The sequence below is a fragment of the Carya illinoinensis genome, chromosome 8 (assembly GCF_018687715.1).
Source record: "Carya illinoinensis cultivar Pawnee chromosome 8, C.illinoinensisPawnee_v1, whole genome shotgun sequence".
NCBI lineage: Eukaryota > Viridiplantae > Streptophyta > Magnoliopsida > Fagales > Juglandaceae > Carya > Carya illinoinensis.
The window spans coordinates 1,134,728-1,151,868 of record NC_056759.1 but is presented as its reverse complement, the minus strand read 5'-3'; the positions used below and the strand labels follow the sequence as shown (position 1 = coordinate 1,151,868).

The 17,141-nt window shown below is 39.6% G+C and overlaps 1 protein-coding gene across 1 annotated transcript; it reads left to right on the top strand.

Annotated features, from left to right (window-relative positions):
* The first annotated feature begins 3,522 nt into the window (after positions 1–3,522).
* On the top strand, positions 3,523–16,531 carry LOC122318332. The gene is made up of 5 exons (XM_043135585.1): positions 3,523–5,478; positions 5,903–6,002; positions 6,332–6,431; positions 7,447–7,532; positions 16,081–16,531. Exons 1-5 carry the CDS (start codon positions 5,280–5,282, stop codon positions 16,412–16,414), a joined length of 819 nt encoding a protein of 272 aa, XP_042991519.1. The 5' UTR covers positions 3,523–5,279; the 3' UTR covers positions 16,415–16,531.
* The last annotated feature ends 610 nt before the right edge of the window (positions 16,532–17,141 follow it).

Sequence of the window (17,141 nt, the reverse complement as noted above, 5' to 3'; positions counted from 1 at the left end):
GTAAATAACATTCTAAACTTTTGTTGGTTACCTCTGTTTGTCCGTCTGTCTGGGGATGATAGGCAGAGCTCATTAATAGTTCTGTTCCACATATGCGAAACAATTCTTTCCATAACTGACTTGTGAATATTGGGTCCCTGTCACTGACTATAGTCTGGGGCATACCATGTAGCTTGAAAATATTTTCCATGAAAACCTTGGCTACTGACAGTGCTGTATAAGGGTGAGTTAGTGGACTAAAGTGAGCGTATTTGCTCAACCTATCCACAACTACCATTATAACAGTATGTCCCTTAGCTGGAGGTAATCCTTCGATGAAGTCCATACTAATGTCTTCCCAATTTTTCTGTGGTATAGGAAGAGGTTGAAGCAACCCCGCTGGGTGGAGGGTTTCAACCTTGTTCCTCTGGCATACATCGCACTCTCGAATGAAAGTTCTTACATCACTGCGCTGACCAGGCCAGAAAAATTCCCTTTTAATCTTTGAATTTGTTTTATGAACTCCCGTGTGACCCCCTAATGGACTGCTGTGAAAATACTACAGGATCTGCTGCTGGAATGGCACGAGGGTTCCCAAGTGAAGCCTACCCTTGTAAAAGAGTAGCTCATTGCGAACTTGGTATATTGCTGAATCCAAGGTCCCTTGATGGTAGAGGTTAATTAACCTCTGCAACATTGGATCTTGGTGGTAAGACTTTTTTAACTCATCTATCCATGTTGCTTTGATCATACTGACTGCCTGAATTTCTGGATTTATGGTAATTGGGGTGCTGTTTGGTTGGATGGAATTTGGTGGGAAAGGTTCTATATGGTGGGTTTGGGAGTGCGGATCAGTATTTCTGTTTGGGTGTTCTGAGTTGGGTAATCTGGATAAGGCGTCAGCTACTGTATTAGTCTTACCACTCTTGTATTCGATCACAAAATCATAGCCAAGTAGTTTGGAAACCCATTTCTGTTGAGCAGGGGTTACCACCCTTTGTTCCAAAAGATATTTCAAGGCACGTTGATCAGTGCGTACCTTGAAAGTTTGTCCCAGCAAATAGTGTCTCCACTTCCTTATGGCCATCACTAGAGCAAGTAGTTCTTTCTCGTATGTTGATAGAGAGAGACTCCTACCCTTCAAAGCTTGACTGAGAAATGCAATTGGCTGTCCTTCTTGCATGAGAACTGCTCCCAATCCTTCACCTAAGGCATCACACTCAATAACAAAACACTTAGTAAAGTTAGGTAGCCTTAATACTGGGGGATTCATCATAGCTTCCTTCAACTTCAAAAAGGCTTGCTGAGCCTTTTCATTCCAGCAAAAAGCATCCTTTTTTAGTAGGGCTGTCAAAGGGGCAGCAATCTTTCCATAATTTTGCACAAACTTTCTGTAATACCCTGTGAGTCTTAAAAATCCTCTTAATGCCTTGAGATTCTTAGGTTCCTTCCACTCCTGCATGGCTGCAATTTTCTGAGGATCAGCCTTCACACCTTCACTAGAAATGATGTGCCCAAGGTACTCCACTTCTTTGCTTCTGAAGACACACTTTGAGGCCTTAGCAAAAAACTGATGAGTTTTCATAACTTCTAAAACAGTTTTTAAATGTGCCAAATGATCCTGCAGACTTTTACTGTAAACCAGAATGTCATCAAAAAATACCAAGACAAATTTTCTTAAAAAGGGTCTAAACACTTGATTCATTAACCCCTGAAAAGTAGAAGGCGCATTAGTCAATCCAAAGGGCATAACCAAGAACTCATAGTGACCCTCATGTGTCCTGAAAGCTGTTTTTGGAATATCTTCAGGGTTCATTCGAATCTGATGATAACCAGAGCGCAGATCCAGCTTAGAAAAAACTTGAGCCCCATGTAATTCATCTAAAAGTTCATCAATGTTGGGTATGGGGTATTTATCTTTAATAGTGTCTTTGTTAAGAGCACGATAATCCACACACATTCTCCAACCTCCATCAGCTTTCCTTACCAATAAAACTGGTGACAAGTATGGGCTTTGGCTGCCCTGATAATTCTTTCTCTTAACATCTGAACTACCAACTTTTCAATTTCTTCCTTTTGGTAGTAGGGATATCTATAGGGTCTTACACAAGTAGGTTTAGAACCTGGTAAAAGGGTTATCTTATGGTCATGACTCCTTGGTGGGGGTAAGCCACTGGGTTCCTCGAAAACAGTTTGAAATTGATCAAGAATCCCTTGCACAGCCACTGGTATGGACCCATTAGCCTCTGAATTTTTTCCTTCCAAAAACTGAACCCAAACTCCCTTAGCAGAATTCCCTTTTAGAGTTTCCACATACTCAGCCTCCTCAACTACTCTACTGGGTAGTTGTATTCCTCTTAGGATGGCAGTGTCATTCCCTAGTGTAAAACTCATAATTAGGTCATTAAAGTTCCACACTACAGTTCCCAATGTTTTGAGCCAATCCATCCCTAAAACAGCATCACAACCTCCCAAAGCTAGTAAGTATAAACTATGAGTAACTTCTAGACTTTGTAGTTGGAGTGGGGCAGCCTTACAGAAACCAAGGCAAGGATGGGTTGATCCATCAGCCAACTTGATTGATTGTTTGGTATCCTCAGCAATCAGTTTAGCCTTCCTTGCTACATTTGGATCAATAAAACTATGAGTACTCCCTGTGTCAATGAGAGTAATCACACTAATTTTATTGATGACTCCCGCTATTCTCATGGTCTTAGGAGCATAAGCCCCTGCTAAGGCATGCAATGAAATCCCTAAAAGTTCCCCTTTTTCTTCCTCTCCCTCTTTGGGTTCTTCTGAATTAAGGATAGCCATGGATTCATCTATCTCCTCATCCTCAATTTCCTCTATCTTCATCCCTTCTAACAGAAAGAGTTTGGGTTTATTGCACTTATGGCCTAGCTGGAACCTCTCATCACAATAATAACAAAGACCTTTTGCTCTTCTCTCTTGCATTTGACTAGGGGATATTCTTTGGATGGGAATGGTTGGCCTTCGGTTGTTGTTGGGAAATCTGGGGTTGGTGTTTTGGTAGCTGTTGTTGTTTTTGGGTGGTGGTGGTGGTAGTCTTAGTAGAGGTGCTGAGGGCAAAGTTTTGAAATCCGTTTCGGAGACCATTCCGGTTGAGGCATTGGAACGGAATATTTCGGTACCGGTACGTTTCGGTGTATCGTTTCGGGATTAATTATATATTATATATAAATATTTATATGTATATATAAACTAACAATTAATAAAATAAATACATATATATGTAAGTGTGTGATATGTATATGTGTATATATATAGAAGAATTAAAGATTTATAAAATGAATATATATTGAAAAAAATTCACAAACTTGAATTAAGACACAAAAATAAAGGAAAACAATTAAAGAATAGACAGATTATTAAAAGTAACAATACTTCTAGTGCACGGAAATGGGTATTTGAATTCTAAAAGTACAATTTTATTCATTATTTTTCAACTTATTTACAAGAGAGTTTTTTTTTTTTTTTTTTTTTTTTTTTTTTTTTTTTTTTCGGACCGGAAGAATACCGGAATTCCGGCCGGAATTGACCGGAATGGCCGGAATTTGACCGGAACGGCCGGAATTTGACCCGGAACGGAACAGGTCCCTATCCCATTCCGGTCACTGTTCCGGCACGAAAAATTCCGGCCATTCCGGCCGGAACGGAACGAATTTTAAAACCTTGGCTGAGGGGGCTAGCTTAGGAGTTTGGTTGGTGGTGTAGGTAGGGAAATGGTTTCTCGGTTTGTAGGGTGAATTTCTCCTTATTACTTCCTCCTCTTGTAGCTTAGCTAAACCAAAGGCAGCATGTAAAGTGTTTGGTTTAAACATGGTTACCATTATCCTGAGATCTTCCCTCAAACCACTCAAAAAGGTACTTATCCTAAACTCTTCTGTTAATCCTTTAATTTTGTTGGATAATTCCTCAAATTGGGCTTGATATTCTTCTACTGTACCAGATTGCTTTAGTTTAGTAAATTGCCCCACGGGATCCTCATAAGCAGAGGGTCCAAATCTGATTTCTAAAGCACTAGTAAACTCATCCCAAGTGTTTATTGGACTAGATTCCTTAAGCCATGTAAACCAAGATAAGGCCTTTCCTTCCATATGGAAGAAGGCTATTTGAATCTTTTGGTTATCTGGGATGTCATAGTAAGAGAAGAATTGATTTGCTTTTAAAACCCATTGAACAGAATCAGTTCCATCAAATCTAGGAAATTCAAGCCCAAGAGATTTAGCTTGTATCCCTCCATTATTCTCAAATAAAGGATTAGCACTGACCTTTGTATTGAAGGAACCTTCTCCCAAATTTGATTTCCCTGTCTTTATCACCATTTGCTCATAAGTTGAAGCCAAATTGTTGAGCTGTTGTAGAACTGCTTCTAACATACCCTTCTGTCTTTGTTGCTCTTCCCGCAGGATCTCGTTCTCTCCTTTCAAAGCTGCCAGCATTTCATTCATGTGGGCTTGTCTGGTTCCCTCAGCCATGTCGCAGGAACGCGGCTCTGAGACCAATTGTTACGTGCCAATTATATGTTGTAATAAAAGAAAAATAAATCTGGCCAATATGAGGTGCCAGTAACCTCCCTCACACAATATTTGAGTAAACACTCGATAAAACTTCATTGATGACTGTAAAAGAACTTAAATAGAAGACTGAATATTCTAGAATAACTACCCATAAACAACGTGGCCCTACATAGCCTGTAACTTCCTAACAAATAATCATAACCCACTTTGACCAAGTCTCACGTACTGGACTAATAAATAAACGTGGCTTATAAGCCTACAACCCACCTCCTGACTTAACAATTAAATGAAGGACTCCAAAGACAAAATAATTACAACTCATGCCACCATATAAATTCCTCCTAAACATCCCTAATTCGTAACCCTACCCTTCAAACATCAGCTCTTGGTTCTACGCTGCGCACCTAACATCTTGTGCTTTCGTTTCTCAAACCATCAACAATAAATCCTTTAAAATTCTTTCAATGGAGAAGGTTTCTTCTTGTGTGTGATAAAAGTAATATTAATTTTCATATTTAACTTATTATCTTCAATCATATCATATCATCGACGTGTCGATGAGAGATAGAGAGCCACCTATTCGACAGTTGGCGCGTGAGACAGTTATACCCCTCAAAGCTATCAACCTCAACTGTCACTCCCGCCAAAACCCCCCTGCAAAATAAAAAAGAAAAGCCTCTCTCTCTCTCTCTCTCTCTCTCTTGCCTATTTCCTGGAAACTATTGGTTGAGAGCGGGGTTGATTCGACTGGGAGCGGGAATGGTTGATAGTATTCCGATCATTCACGAGGACGATCTTGCCCCTAGTGTTTCGGTGGAGAGGCATCGGCGCTCTCTCGCTTTGTGCATCTCTTCCTTGTTGATCGTCGATGGGCTTTGTCGCAAGGGTTCTCTCTATAGGAAGCTTCCCATGGAGCCCCTCAAGCTCTCTGTGCTCAAATTGGACGGCTCTTGCTTCGGTAATCTCTCTCTCTCTCTCTCTCTCTCTCTCTCTCGTTTGTTTCTGTAATTGTTGTTTTTTTAAGTATCTTCTCCTATGCGGTTGTTTGGTTGTGGAGAAAATGTTAGCAGTCTAGTTGGTTGCTGAGAAAGTTGATGATGTGCTTTGTGTCGGTTTAGTGTCTAGAGTTGGAATAAACTCGCCATTAGTTTAATATTAGATTACTACTTTCTATTAAAATATCCTCTGATTCAGGATTTCAATTTCATTTCTTCTCCTACTATCTTGTTCTCAGCATTAGACTTACCGATAATATTCGCTGGACTTGACGTTTAAAGTCTCTAACATATTCCAATTTTCCCCTCGATTCACCCCCCTCTATGTGTGTGTGTGTAAGTTTTATACAGGGGGTACTAAACCAATTCATATGCTTGATTTTGCAGATATTGAAGTTGAAAAGACAGCCACTGTTGCTGAACTCAAGCAGGCTGTGGAGGCAGTCTTCGATCACATGCCACAGAAGGGACCGTGGAAAATTTCATGGTATATTCATTTATTATTATTTTTATCAATTTTGCAATTACAGCGATCAAGATTTTCCTTTTCAGGCCAGTATTTTTGTTGTGAATTTCAAATTTTGTTGCTCTGTGCCTCTGGAAAATCTTCTGAGAGGTAGCACAAATAAGATGTTTAAGTATAGTTCAGTTAACCAAACACTTTTGTTTTGCGAGAAGTCATATAATGTATACGAGTCAAGATGTAAAATTCAATTTCGTTTCATTTCCTACATTTTTATCGTTTCAAACAGAGCACATGGGGATAATTATTATGTATTCCTAATATGAATTGCTTATTGAATCTGGTTCATGGAGGTCGCATCTCTGGGGACATTTCTGCTTGTGCTATAATGGTCAAAAGCTAGTCACAGAAACTGACTCTATCAGAAATTACGGCATCAAGGATGGTGATAAGGTTTGTAGCAGCTTTCTTGCGGTTTATTTTTAGAAGATATCTGTCATAGGGTTGAGAATTTAGATGTTGATGAAACTCCAAAACTGTTTTCTTTTTTTAATCAGGTGATGAAGCACTAAAACTGTTATAAGATCACTTATATGGGAATCAATTGGGTAACTGATTGAAGTTTTCTTCTTCTATTAGGCTTTTCCAAGTTGGGCGTTATGCTGGGGAAAAATTAGAACATAATTCATCATATTTGTTTTCTCAAAATCTTCACACCGAGAAATATTGAAGCAACGTATGTTACTTACTAACATAAGCTGTGAAAGCATATAGGTATTGCTTCAATTGGACGTCAAATGATTGTCTAACACATGAAACTTTTAAACATAATTATCAGAACTGTATTGAACATCAACCTAAAAAAAGTCAGTTCTGAGTACCATTGGTTTGACCTTTCCGGTACAGATTTATATATATAGTGAATATTTCTTACATAATTCTTCTAATATAAGTACATGTAAGAATAATTATTGAGCATAGAAAAGATAGTATATCTCACAAGCGAAGGTCTTATAGTTCGGTAGTATTGCCTTCTATATCCAAACTTGCAATTCCAGTTCACTTTTTCAATCCGGTTTTGTTAACCATACTCGTAAACTGCCAAAATTGACAATCCCCTTAAAGACAGCAACTCAAATATTACTCAATGGAAAAATCTAGTTGCAAGCACAATTGTGCTCTAATTTGTACACCAATATAATGTGATTGGTCAAAAAGTAGATTTTATTGAAAACAATGCTAATTTAAATTTTAAATATGAAGGAATTAGTTTTAGTACGCGACTTTGCTTGTATGTAGCAAAACTCTTATTCAATAGATGAATCATTTGTTCTCTTGTTACTTTTCTTATTTTATCATTGGGAACTTGCATCTTTGTGATGATAAATTTAATAAATGTTTAAAAGTTGAAGTTTACTGCTGTCACCTCCTTTCTTAAGGTTAATCGTTCTTGTTCTGATATGTATAGCTTAAGTTTGTTCGGCATATTGCAATCAGCTACAACCTGAGGAAGAGGCGAGCAAAGAAACGGGTTGTTGGCTCTAAGAAAAAGTTGTAAGGCTCTATCCATGGCCTTGACTCTTTTATTAAATTTATCTTACAATTTTCTATATATAAAACAGAACTTGTATCCATTTCATTTGTTTACACAAATCAGGAATGACATTGTCACTGGTAAATGTGGCACCAGTACAGCCCATCTTTCCTGTGGCTCAAATTACACAGGTCTCAAGTGTAGCACTAGAAAACTCAGATAATTTGTTTGCATGCTGCATTAAGGTCAAGCAATACGATAGAACAGTTCAGCTTTATGATTTTTCTCAAATATGTGAAGCATAGAGCTTCATGACACTGATATTGCAGCGGACTGTGTAGGTAGGGACAAGGTGGTCTAATGGTTGATTGTACTGTTGTAAGTAAAAAATCTCAAATGGAGTAGTATGAGGATCAAGAGTTGATACTTGCCTCTGTCATTTTGCCCGCATTAGATAAAGGGTGCGCTTCTTGTTTCACTTAGTGAATCACTTGGATCATCCTTGCGTATATAAGGATCTAAGGCTGTTCCTCTGTCAGGGGAGTCAATGTAGAGCTTATGAACTGTGGGATTTGGTGCTGACTGAGGCCTGACTCTGTCCTGGTGGGAGCTGCAGCCAATTGCAGTTATTGACATCATATGGGAATTATTTTTAAAGGCCTCAATCCTTTGTTGTCCATTTCTTTTAAAAAATAAAAACTACTGCTGATCCAGGCTCAGGAAAATTTCCTTCCCCTTTCACCTGTCAGCTAGTCATGTGGTTGTCTTAACTGGGAATGAAGAGTTCTTCAGACAGCAACGATAAGGAGATCAAAAGAGATTTGCTACCTCTCTAAGCTAAGAAGCCCCACGTGACATCCAAAAAAAAAAAAAATGTACTAGTGCTTGTCAAGTAAAATCTTGTTAGAATGCACAGCGAAAAGTACCTCAGGCTTAGCTTAAAGAAATGCTCCACAAGTTTCTCCAGCGCGATAAAAACCAAGCGTTTTCTCTTAGTGGTAAAGTATACTACGTAGTTATAAAACTAGAATAACACTTAACAAATCCACAGCCTATAAACTATTTCAAGAGAGAACAAGTGAGAGAGAGATTTTCACTATTGTGATTGATGCATCAGAATCAAAAGGAGAGGGGCTATATATAGCCCCCCTACACGACTGGCCTTTAAAGGCCAGTCTTCAATACGCTGGAAACGCATGGCTTTTAAGCCATGCGTTTACCGGCTGTGTAACGCATGGCTTTAAGCCATGCGTTATAACGCATGCAATCAAAAGGGGGGTCTGCCCGTGTGGGCGCCCCTTCCATTTAACATCTCCCACTCGCACACAGTGGGCATTACCCTAGGTCTGCATCTCTCTAATGTTCTTAATCTTGTTCACACAAGTAAATAGGCCGTGCAACCACCAAGCATATCTTCAGAAAGGTGGGAGTACATACACTAAATCTCTCCCAGAGAAGACTAGCATAGTAACATCCCTAAAGTGTTTGGTTATGTCCTAGACTCATTCGATCGCATCAGTTCAAGCATTTTCGAAACCCTCTTGAGTTTCAGAAAACTCAGAACAATGCTTGACTATCTCTAAATCATTTCAATATGTTCACAACCTTAGTCGCTACCAGTATGTAGCGTCATAGTTTGACGTCAGCAAACACTATCGAAGATGCGATATCGAAGAATCTTCCCTTTGCACTCATATCATTCAATTTTGGTCAAATCGCTTTCCCGACAATGCCTCTTTAGACCGTATTAATTATGGCCATAGACAACATGCCAAAGTAGCAGACATTATAACCTCCATCTTGTGACATAGTCAAAAGTAAAGGACACTTAAAAAAAATGAGACTCACACAGTGAGAAAGAGGGGAACCATTTACTCACTTACTCATTTGGTCGAATAAGTACATGTAGTATGAAACACATGTTACGGTGGATTTCTCTTTTTTAAAGAGCATATGTCTATATCAACACCGTACAAATCTTAGTTTAGCCGCTCCTTAAGCGTCTAACCCGAGTTCCTCTATTTGCTCGCCTCCAAGGCGTTAAAGAGGATCTCACATCTGGCTAACCACAGGCTACATAGGTTGTGGGGTAACCCATACATAGTCCTCTCATTGGACCTGATCTTAGCTCCCACTAAAACGACATATCTTTGTGTCAACTAATTTATCCATTTGGACAAGTATCTAAGAACACAATGTCTCATTTCTACTCGCTTCTCAAGCACTAGAGGCGATCGCTCGTGTGAGTGAGCCGATCTAAGCCTGTTGACATATCTTGTGTGAATTAGAAAGACAATACGATAAAGACAATAACTAAATCATATTGTATTAATATCCCAAAGGAAATGTTACATCTCAATGTCATTTGAAATACAAAAAACATTTATAGTCTATGTAGTCCTAGATTCCTAACATGAGCCTCAAAGACATCTCTTGCTATGGGCTTCGTTACAGGATCAGCAACCATGCGACTTGTAGAGAGGTGTTTCAGAACCACTTCCTTTTGCGCTATCATGTTTCTGATGTAATGATATCTGATATCTATGTGTTTGGTTCTTCCATGATACTTAGAGTCCTTAGCATATGCGAGAGCAGCCGTGCTATCGCAGAATATTGTCACCGGATCTGAAGAATCCGTGCCAATGTCTAAATGCTTGAGGAATCTCCGTAACCAAACAGCTTCTTGAATCGCTGCAGAACAAGCTATGTATTCTGCCTCCATGGTGGATAAAGCTATACAGGGTTGTTTCTTGCTGCTCCATGTAATGGCGCCATTGTTGAGCATAAAGGCATACCCAGTGGTTGATTTATGCTCATCTAGGTCACTGCCCCAGTCGGCATCGCTGTAACCTTTTAGCTGCAAATCTGAACCTTGATAGCACAGCACATAGTCTGCAGTTCCCTTGAAATATCGCATAATCATCTTGACTGCTTTTCAGTGAGCGAGTCCGGGGTTAGATTGGAATCTACTCACTAAGCCAACTGCATAGCATATGTCAGGCCGAGTACACATCATTGCGTACATCAGACTACCACAGCATTAGCATAAGGGACACAGGCATTCTTTTCCTTTTCTATTTGAGTCTTAGGACATAACTCTTTAGATAAGTTCTCGTTTTTTGCCACAGGGGTGTCAATGGGTTTACATTCATTTATTAGGAAACGCTCGAGGACTTTCTTTATGTAAGTCTGTTGGGACAAACACAAAAGTCTCTTTGAACTATCTCTGTAGATCTTAACTCCCAGAATGTATTCTGCTTCACCCATATCCTTCATCTCAAAATTGAAGGATAACCACTCTTTTGTGGCGACTATCAACCCTTTATCATTTCCAGCTAGTAGTATGTCGTCAACATATAATGACAACATAATGAAACTCTTCTTGGACCTTTTGACATAGACACAATGGTCCTCTGTGATCATCGTAAACCCATTTGAAAGAACGGCTCGATAGAATCGGAGGTACCATTGCCTAGATGATTGTTTTAGGCCATATATTGATCGTTTGAGCTTGCACACTTTGCGCTCTTGACCTTTGACCACAAAACCCGTTGGTTGATCCATATAGATCTCCTCATCTAGTTCTCCATTGAGAAATGCTGTCTTAACATCATTTGGTAGAGTTCCAAATCCATATTTGCTACTATAGCTAGAATTAGGCGAATTGAAGCAAACCTCACCACTAGTGAAAAAGTTTCCTCATAGTCTATACCCTCCTGCTGGGTATATCCTTTAGCCACTAAGCGAGTTTTGTACTTATCTATTGATCCATCCGACTTGCGTTTGACTTTAAGAACCCATCTGTTCCCAATAGTCTTACGCCCTGTTGGTAGATCAACCAGATCCCAGACCTGGTTTGTCTTCATAGACTCAATTTTATCATTAAGAGCTTTCATCCACTCATCTTTAGTAGAAGATGAGAGAGCCTCATGAATTGTCCTAGGCTCATCATCATCATGCGGAGCTACCATAAAAGCTTCTCCTTCAATCTCAAAACGACGACGGGGAATACTTTCATGTGTGCTTCTACGCGGCTGAGATTGTTGTGATTGATTGACAAGCGATATGCTCCCACTCGGATTTAAGTCCCTTTTATCATTTGTAGGAGCTTGAAGAATTTCTTCCTCATTCTCAACTAAATTCCTTGGAGCACTTTCCTCTTGTTCCACAATCTCATGAAGTTCTAAACTCTTACCAACCTCACCTCTACTTGGAAATTCATTTTCAATGAAGTCCACATCTCGTGATTCAATCTCAGTTACACTTCCATCAGTTTGTTCACCTATTAACACATACCCTTTAAAGTGTTCTGAGTACCTTATAAAGATACATTTCTTCCCTCTAGGGCCTAATTTCTCATGCTTATGAGAAAGATTATGAACAAAACCCGTTAAACCCCATGGCTGCAAGGTACTCAAATTGGGTTTCTTGCCGGTCCATAGTTCATATGGTGTGGAAGTTACTGATTTGGAGGGAACTCGGTTAAGAATGTAGGCAGCAGTCAAAAGTGCATCCTCCCAAAAAGAAATTGGTAGGTTTGCTTGCGCCATCATTGACCTAACCATCTCAAGCAGTGTTAGATTTCTCCTTTCCGCCACGCCATTTTGCTGTGGCGTACTCGGCATCGTTAACTATCTTTTGATTCCTTTTTCATCACAGAGCCTTTCAAATTGCTCAGAGAGATATTCTCGTCCTCGGTCAATTCTTAGAGTTTTTAAACTCTTATCTAACTGATTCTCAACCATTCTTAGATATCGCCTAAAACATTTCAATGCTTCAATCTTATGGGAGATTAAGTAGACATGACCGTAACGTGAAAAATCATCTATAAAAGTGATGAAGTAGACACCTCCGTGTCTTGCCCTCACACTCATTGGACCACAGATGTCTGAGTGGACTAATTGCAGTGGAAAAGATGCCCTAGTGGCTTTTCCAAACGGTTTTCTCTTAACTTTTCCCATTAGACAATATTCACACGTGGGTAAGATGACCTTAGCGAGATTGCCTATTAGGCCTTCTCTAGCTAATCGAGTCATTCTATCTTGCCCTATATGGCCAAACCTAGCATACCATGTGTATGAATCCAAATTATCAATTGATGAAGAAAGAAAAGCAATAGATTCATTTATATTAGAATAAACCAAATCCAATATCATAAAACCATCTTGAAGAAAAGCATTGCCATAAAACACATGACCCAAATGAAAGGAAACATAATTGTTTTAAAAAACAATCCGAAAACCAAGTTTTAATAGAGTAACAACTGAAAGTAAGTTTCGTCGGATTTCAGGAGCGTATAGCACATTGTGGAGGAAAAGAGTGTAGCCACCCCGCAAGTCCAGCTTGTAGGTACCAAGTCCAAGTACCTCCACGCTAGCTCCATTCCCCACCTTGACATCACGGCTCCCAGTTGAAATCTGGCGATACTCCACAAATCCGACTCTATCTCGCGCTATGTGCTCGGTCGCTCCTGAATCAACAGTCCACAAAAGATAGGAGTCAGCAACCATCACATGGCTAGTTACAAAAATAATGCGATAAAAGTCAAAGTGTACCTTCTTCGGCTCAGTGCAGTCACAAGCGAAGTGGCCAATCTTTCCGTAGTTGAAGCACTCTAATTTTGACTTGTTTTTCCCGCGCTTGCCCTTCTTGGTGCGCTGAGAAGTTCCTGATACTTTTTTAATATGTCCAGCAGCTATTCCATTTTTGGACTTCTTGCGCTTAGGCCTTGATGCCTTGCGCGGACCAGCATTAGCCACATAGGCCGTATGATTGGGCTTAGCAGCCTCTAAACGCTCAGCCTCCAATTCCAAGTGACGCGAGACATCATCAAAGTTTTTGATATTCTCGTTATGCATCAGGTTCTGGCTCATATTCTCCCAAGAATTTGGTAGTGATCTTATCACTGCCTGTACTTGCTGTTCATCTGTCAGGTTGTTTTCTGCCGACCTAAGTTCGCGGATCATAGTTGACATAGCCCTAAGATGCTGCTTCATCGTGTGGTCAGAGCGCATCTTATAGGAGTTGAACCTTATGGTTAATCCACGCAACCTAGTGGCTGAAGTTCCACCAAACTTCAACTTCAAAGCCTCCCATATGCTTTGGCCAGTGTCATAGACCTCGAACTCACACATTAGATCATTGTGCATGCTGCTTAACATAATTATGCGCGCGCACCGATTTTTCTTAGCTCATTGGGTATAGGCTTGTTGATCTATCTTATGTTGTTCCGAGTTCCCTTCCCCGGGCATAGTAAGGGTGTGAGATAAGGCCTCCAAGACCTCTTGCTCATCTAAGACATATTGGATCTTGCGATGCCATATGTCATAGTTTTCCCCATCTAATTTCTCTCATTTGTTTAAGTCGACAACAATATTCTTGGATGTCATTTCACTACAATACGCAAAGAATGGATATTACTCACACACCTAAGAAATCTGCCGCGTCCTTTCAAATTAGAAAAAGAATAATTTAGACATGTCGCAAGATCGAAAAATCGCTAGGCTTCAGAATCATCTCTTGCGCCACAATATCCAATTATTAGATTTCTAGCTCAATTCCCGCGCAATTTTTTTTTTTTTTTAAATGGGAGAATTTATCATCATAAATCTCAATCATACTCTCACTATCTTAAGTAGTCATCTAGACTTAGTCACATGTAAAGACATAACCTATTAAAACTGCAGTGACCTTTTGGGCCAGTTTACAAGGACAGCTACCCAGACCATGGCAACCTGTTGGGCCAGTCTACAAAGGCAGCCAGACTACAGCAACCTGTTGGGCCAGTCTACAAAGATGGTTCATATGAGACCATTACAGTCCATTTTTCTTGTTCCATCAGTGCATTTACAGTTCTTACTGGGGCCACTGTAGTCTTTTTGGCTATACAGTGCATTTACAGTTCTTACTGGGGTCACCATGGTCTTTTGGCTATATAGTGCATTTACAGTTCTTACTGGGGTCACTGCAATTCTTTTAATCTATCATTCACACTGACAATTCTAACTAAGACTACTTAGTAGGATTTTTCTATTTTATCACTAAAAGAAATAAAGACTAATGTCTAAACATTCAAATTTAACATTCATAGATGATAAAATAATCACATTTCCACATGTTCAATACACACATACATGTTATCACATTTAATCTCAAGATTAAATAAAATATCACATGTAATATAACATTATGGAAAAAACAATAGCATGAATATAACCAAATATTCACATGTTATCATATTTAATCTAAAACATTAAACAAAAAATCACATGTAATATATCAATATATCTAAGCATATATTAATTCATGCAATTTTATTTATTTATTTTTATTTTTATTATTATAACCAATGGGCCGAATGGCCCAGCCCAACTCGAAACTGGGCTGAAAAACCCTTTCAAAACAAATTGGGCCGAAAAGCCCAAGCCCATTGAAAATAACAAACGGAGGCTTCATCTTCTTTCTCTAGCGGTTACTGTTCACGTGAACAATAACCGAAAAACACAGATCGATCCAGCCACCTTATTGAGGGCTTACCGGCGTTGTTTTTCGTCGGAAACAACCTCCGGAGGAGGCTGGGTGCTGCCGCAGCACCTAGGGAGGTGCTTGCAGCACCATGTCGGTGCTGGCAGCACCCCTCTGGTGCGCGCAACCCCCAGCGGTGCTGCAGCACCGCTGGGTGCCCCCATGGTGCACCATGCACCGTGGGCTCCAGTCGGTGCATGCGGCACCGTGGTGCGCGTAGCACCATATCAGGGGTGCTGTGCGGCACCGTGGTGCGCGTAGCACCATATCAGGGGTGCTGCGCAGCACCCTACGGTGCGCGCTGCACCACCGGATGGAGAGGTGGTGCGCGCTGCATCACTGCACCGGCTTCGGCCAAAATTTTTTTTTTCTTTTTAAAAAAGACTTCGCAACAGCAGTCAGTAAAAAAAAACATGCATATGCAAATAAAAAAAAAAAAACTGGAAGCAATTACGACCTTACTATGATACCAATGTTAGAATGCACAGCGAAAAGTACCTCATGGTTAGCTTAAAGAAATGCTCCACAAGTTTCTCCAGCGTGACAAAAATCAAGCGTTTTCTCTTAGTGGTAAAGTGTACTACGTAGTTATAAAACTAGAGTAACACTTAACAAATCTACAGCTTATAAACTATTTCAAGAGAGAACAAGTGAGAGAGAGATTTTCACTATTGTGATTGATGCACCAGAATCAAAAGGAGAGGGGCTATATATAGCCCCCTACACGGCTGGCCTTTAAAGGCCAGTCTTCAATACGCTGAAAACGCATGGCTTAAACCCATGCGTTTACCGACTGTATAATGCATGGCTTTAAGCCATGAAAACGCATGCAATCAAAAGGGGGGTCTGCCCGTGTGGGCACCCCCTTCATTTAACATCTTAATCAGGAGGTTAGGTATCCTTACATGCTAATATGAAGGAAATTAAAAATGTACTGTGCTTTCTAGATTGATTTCGTTGTTCAAAGCTTTTGTGCCCACCAGCAAATCTGGTTCTTCGTTCACTTTTCTTGAACTTGTAAATGGTGTAATTGGAAATTTTCAGGTCAACAATGCAAGCAAATAGCTGTGAAGAGGGGGAAACGAATGATGAGAAAGATAGTGATTGCGGTGATATCGAGAAGGGTGAGGTCCTGCATTACAATAAAAAGGATCGGCGTTTGATTCAATACCGCAAGTCCAGGATGGCTGGCCTACTGGGAGGGTGGTACTTGAACGCCAGGCTTTCAACTATTAGGAGGAGGAAGATTGTGGGCTTGGCTTGTCCTGCAGGAATTGCCACTGGTTTGGTGGGTGGTTTTAGAAAGATCATATGGTTTTGCAGGAGAAAACCCTATTCTGGGAGGATACATGGGGAAAGGATTGATGCTTCTGCTTGAATTGGTTAGGTAGGATCCTTTTCTTCAAATTCCTTTTCACTATACTGTTCAATTCTCAACACGTTCAAAATTGTGTTCTAGTAAAAATATTGAGCCGATGTATGTTAGTTAATTTTTCTTCATGGGGTATGATCTTCCAGTGCTCAGGGTCAAGGACACCAATCAAAATTTTGAACAGGTAGTTCGCGCCGGAGGGGGGCGGGGGAAACCATCCCGTGGATAGTGCGCAACCATCCATGCGGAGAAAGGGCTCCCATCCCCCTTACGGGTTGAAACACTAAAAGTATGTTCGCATCGTTTGTTTTCATAACTTTTTTTAATTTATCTTGTATCATTTAATCATTACAATTTTTTTAAATTATTATACAAAATAAAATAAACAATTCAAATTTTTCAAATTTCAAAATAAAAATAATATTAAAAAAATATTTTAACAATATTTTATTCAATTTTTAACTTTAATCTCAACTTATTTAATCTCATTTATTTTTGAACAAATGAGTATTATTCAAAATTGTTTTAGTTTAATCTAATTAGATTTTAAATATGATTGTTCTAATTATGTTTATGCTGATGTGCATCATGAAATAGCATTTTGGACTGCGTGTTTATATGATTGAGATTATAACTTGCTAGATTTCTACCTTGATTATCAATTTATCATTCGGACAAAACCCACACGTAAACTAACACATCAATATTTTCCTGAAGTTATATTGTCTTTTAT

Bases quoted from the DNA above. Each gene is read 5' to 3' on its own strand.
- LOC122318332 (XM_043135585.1), top strand. From the start codon at position 5,280: ATGGTTGATAGTATTCCGATCATTCACGAGGACGATCTTGCCCCTAGT. The intron at 6,003-6,331 runs GTATATTCATTT...TGGTTCATGGAG, and splicing joins GGACCGTGGAAAATTTCATG to GTCGCATCTCTGGGGACATT. The intron at 7,533-16,080 runs GTAAGGCTCTAT...GGAAATTTTCAG, and splicing joins GTTGGCTCTAAGAAAAAGTT to GTCAACAATGCAAGCAAATA.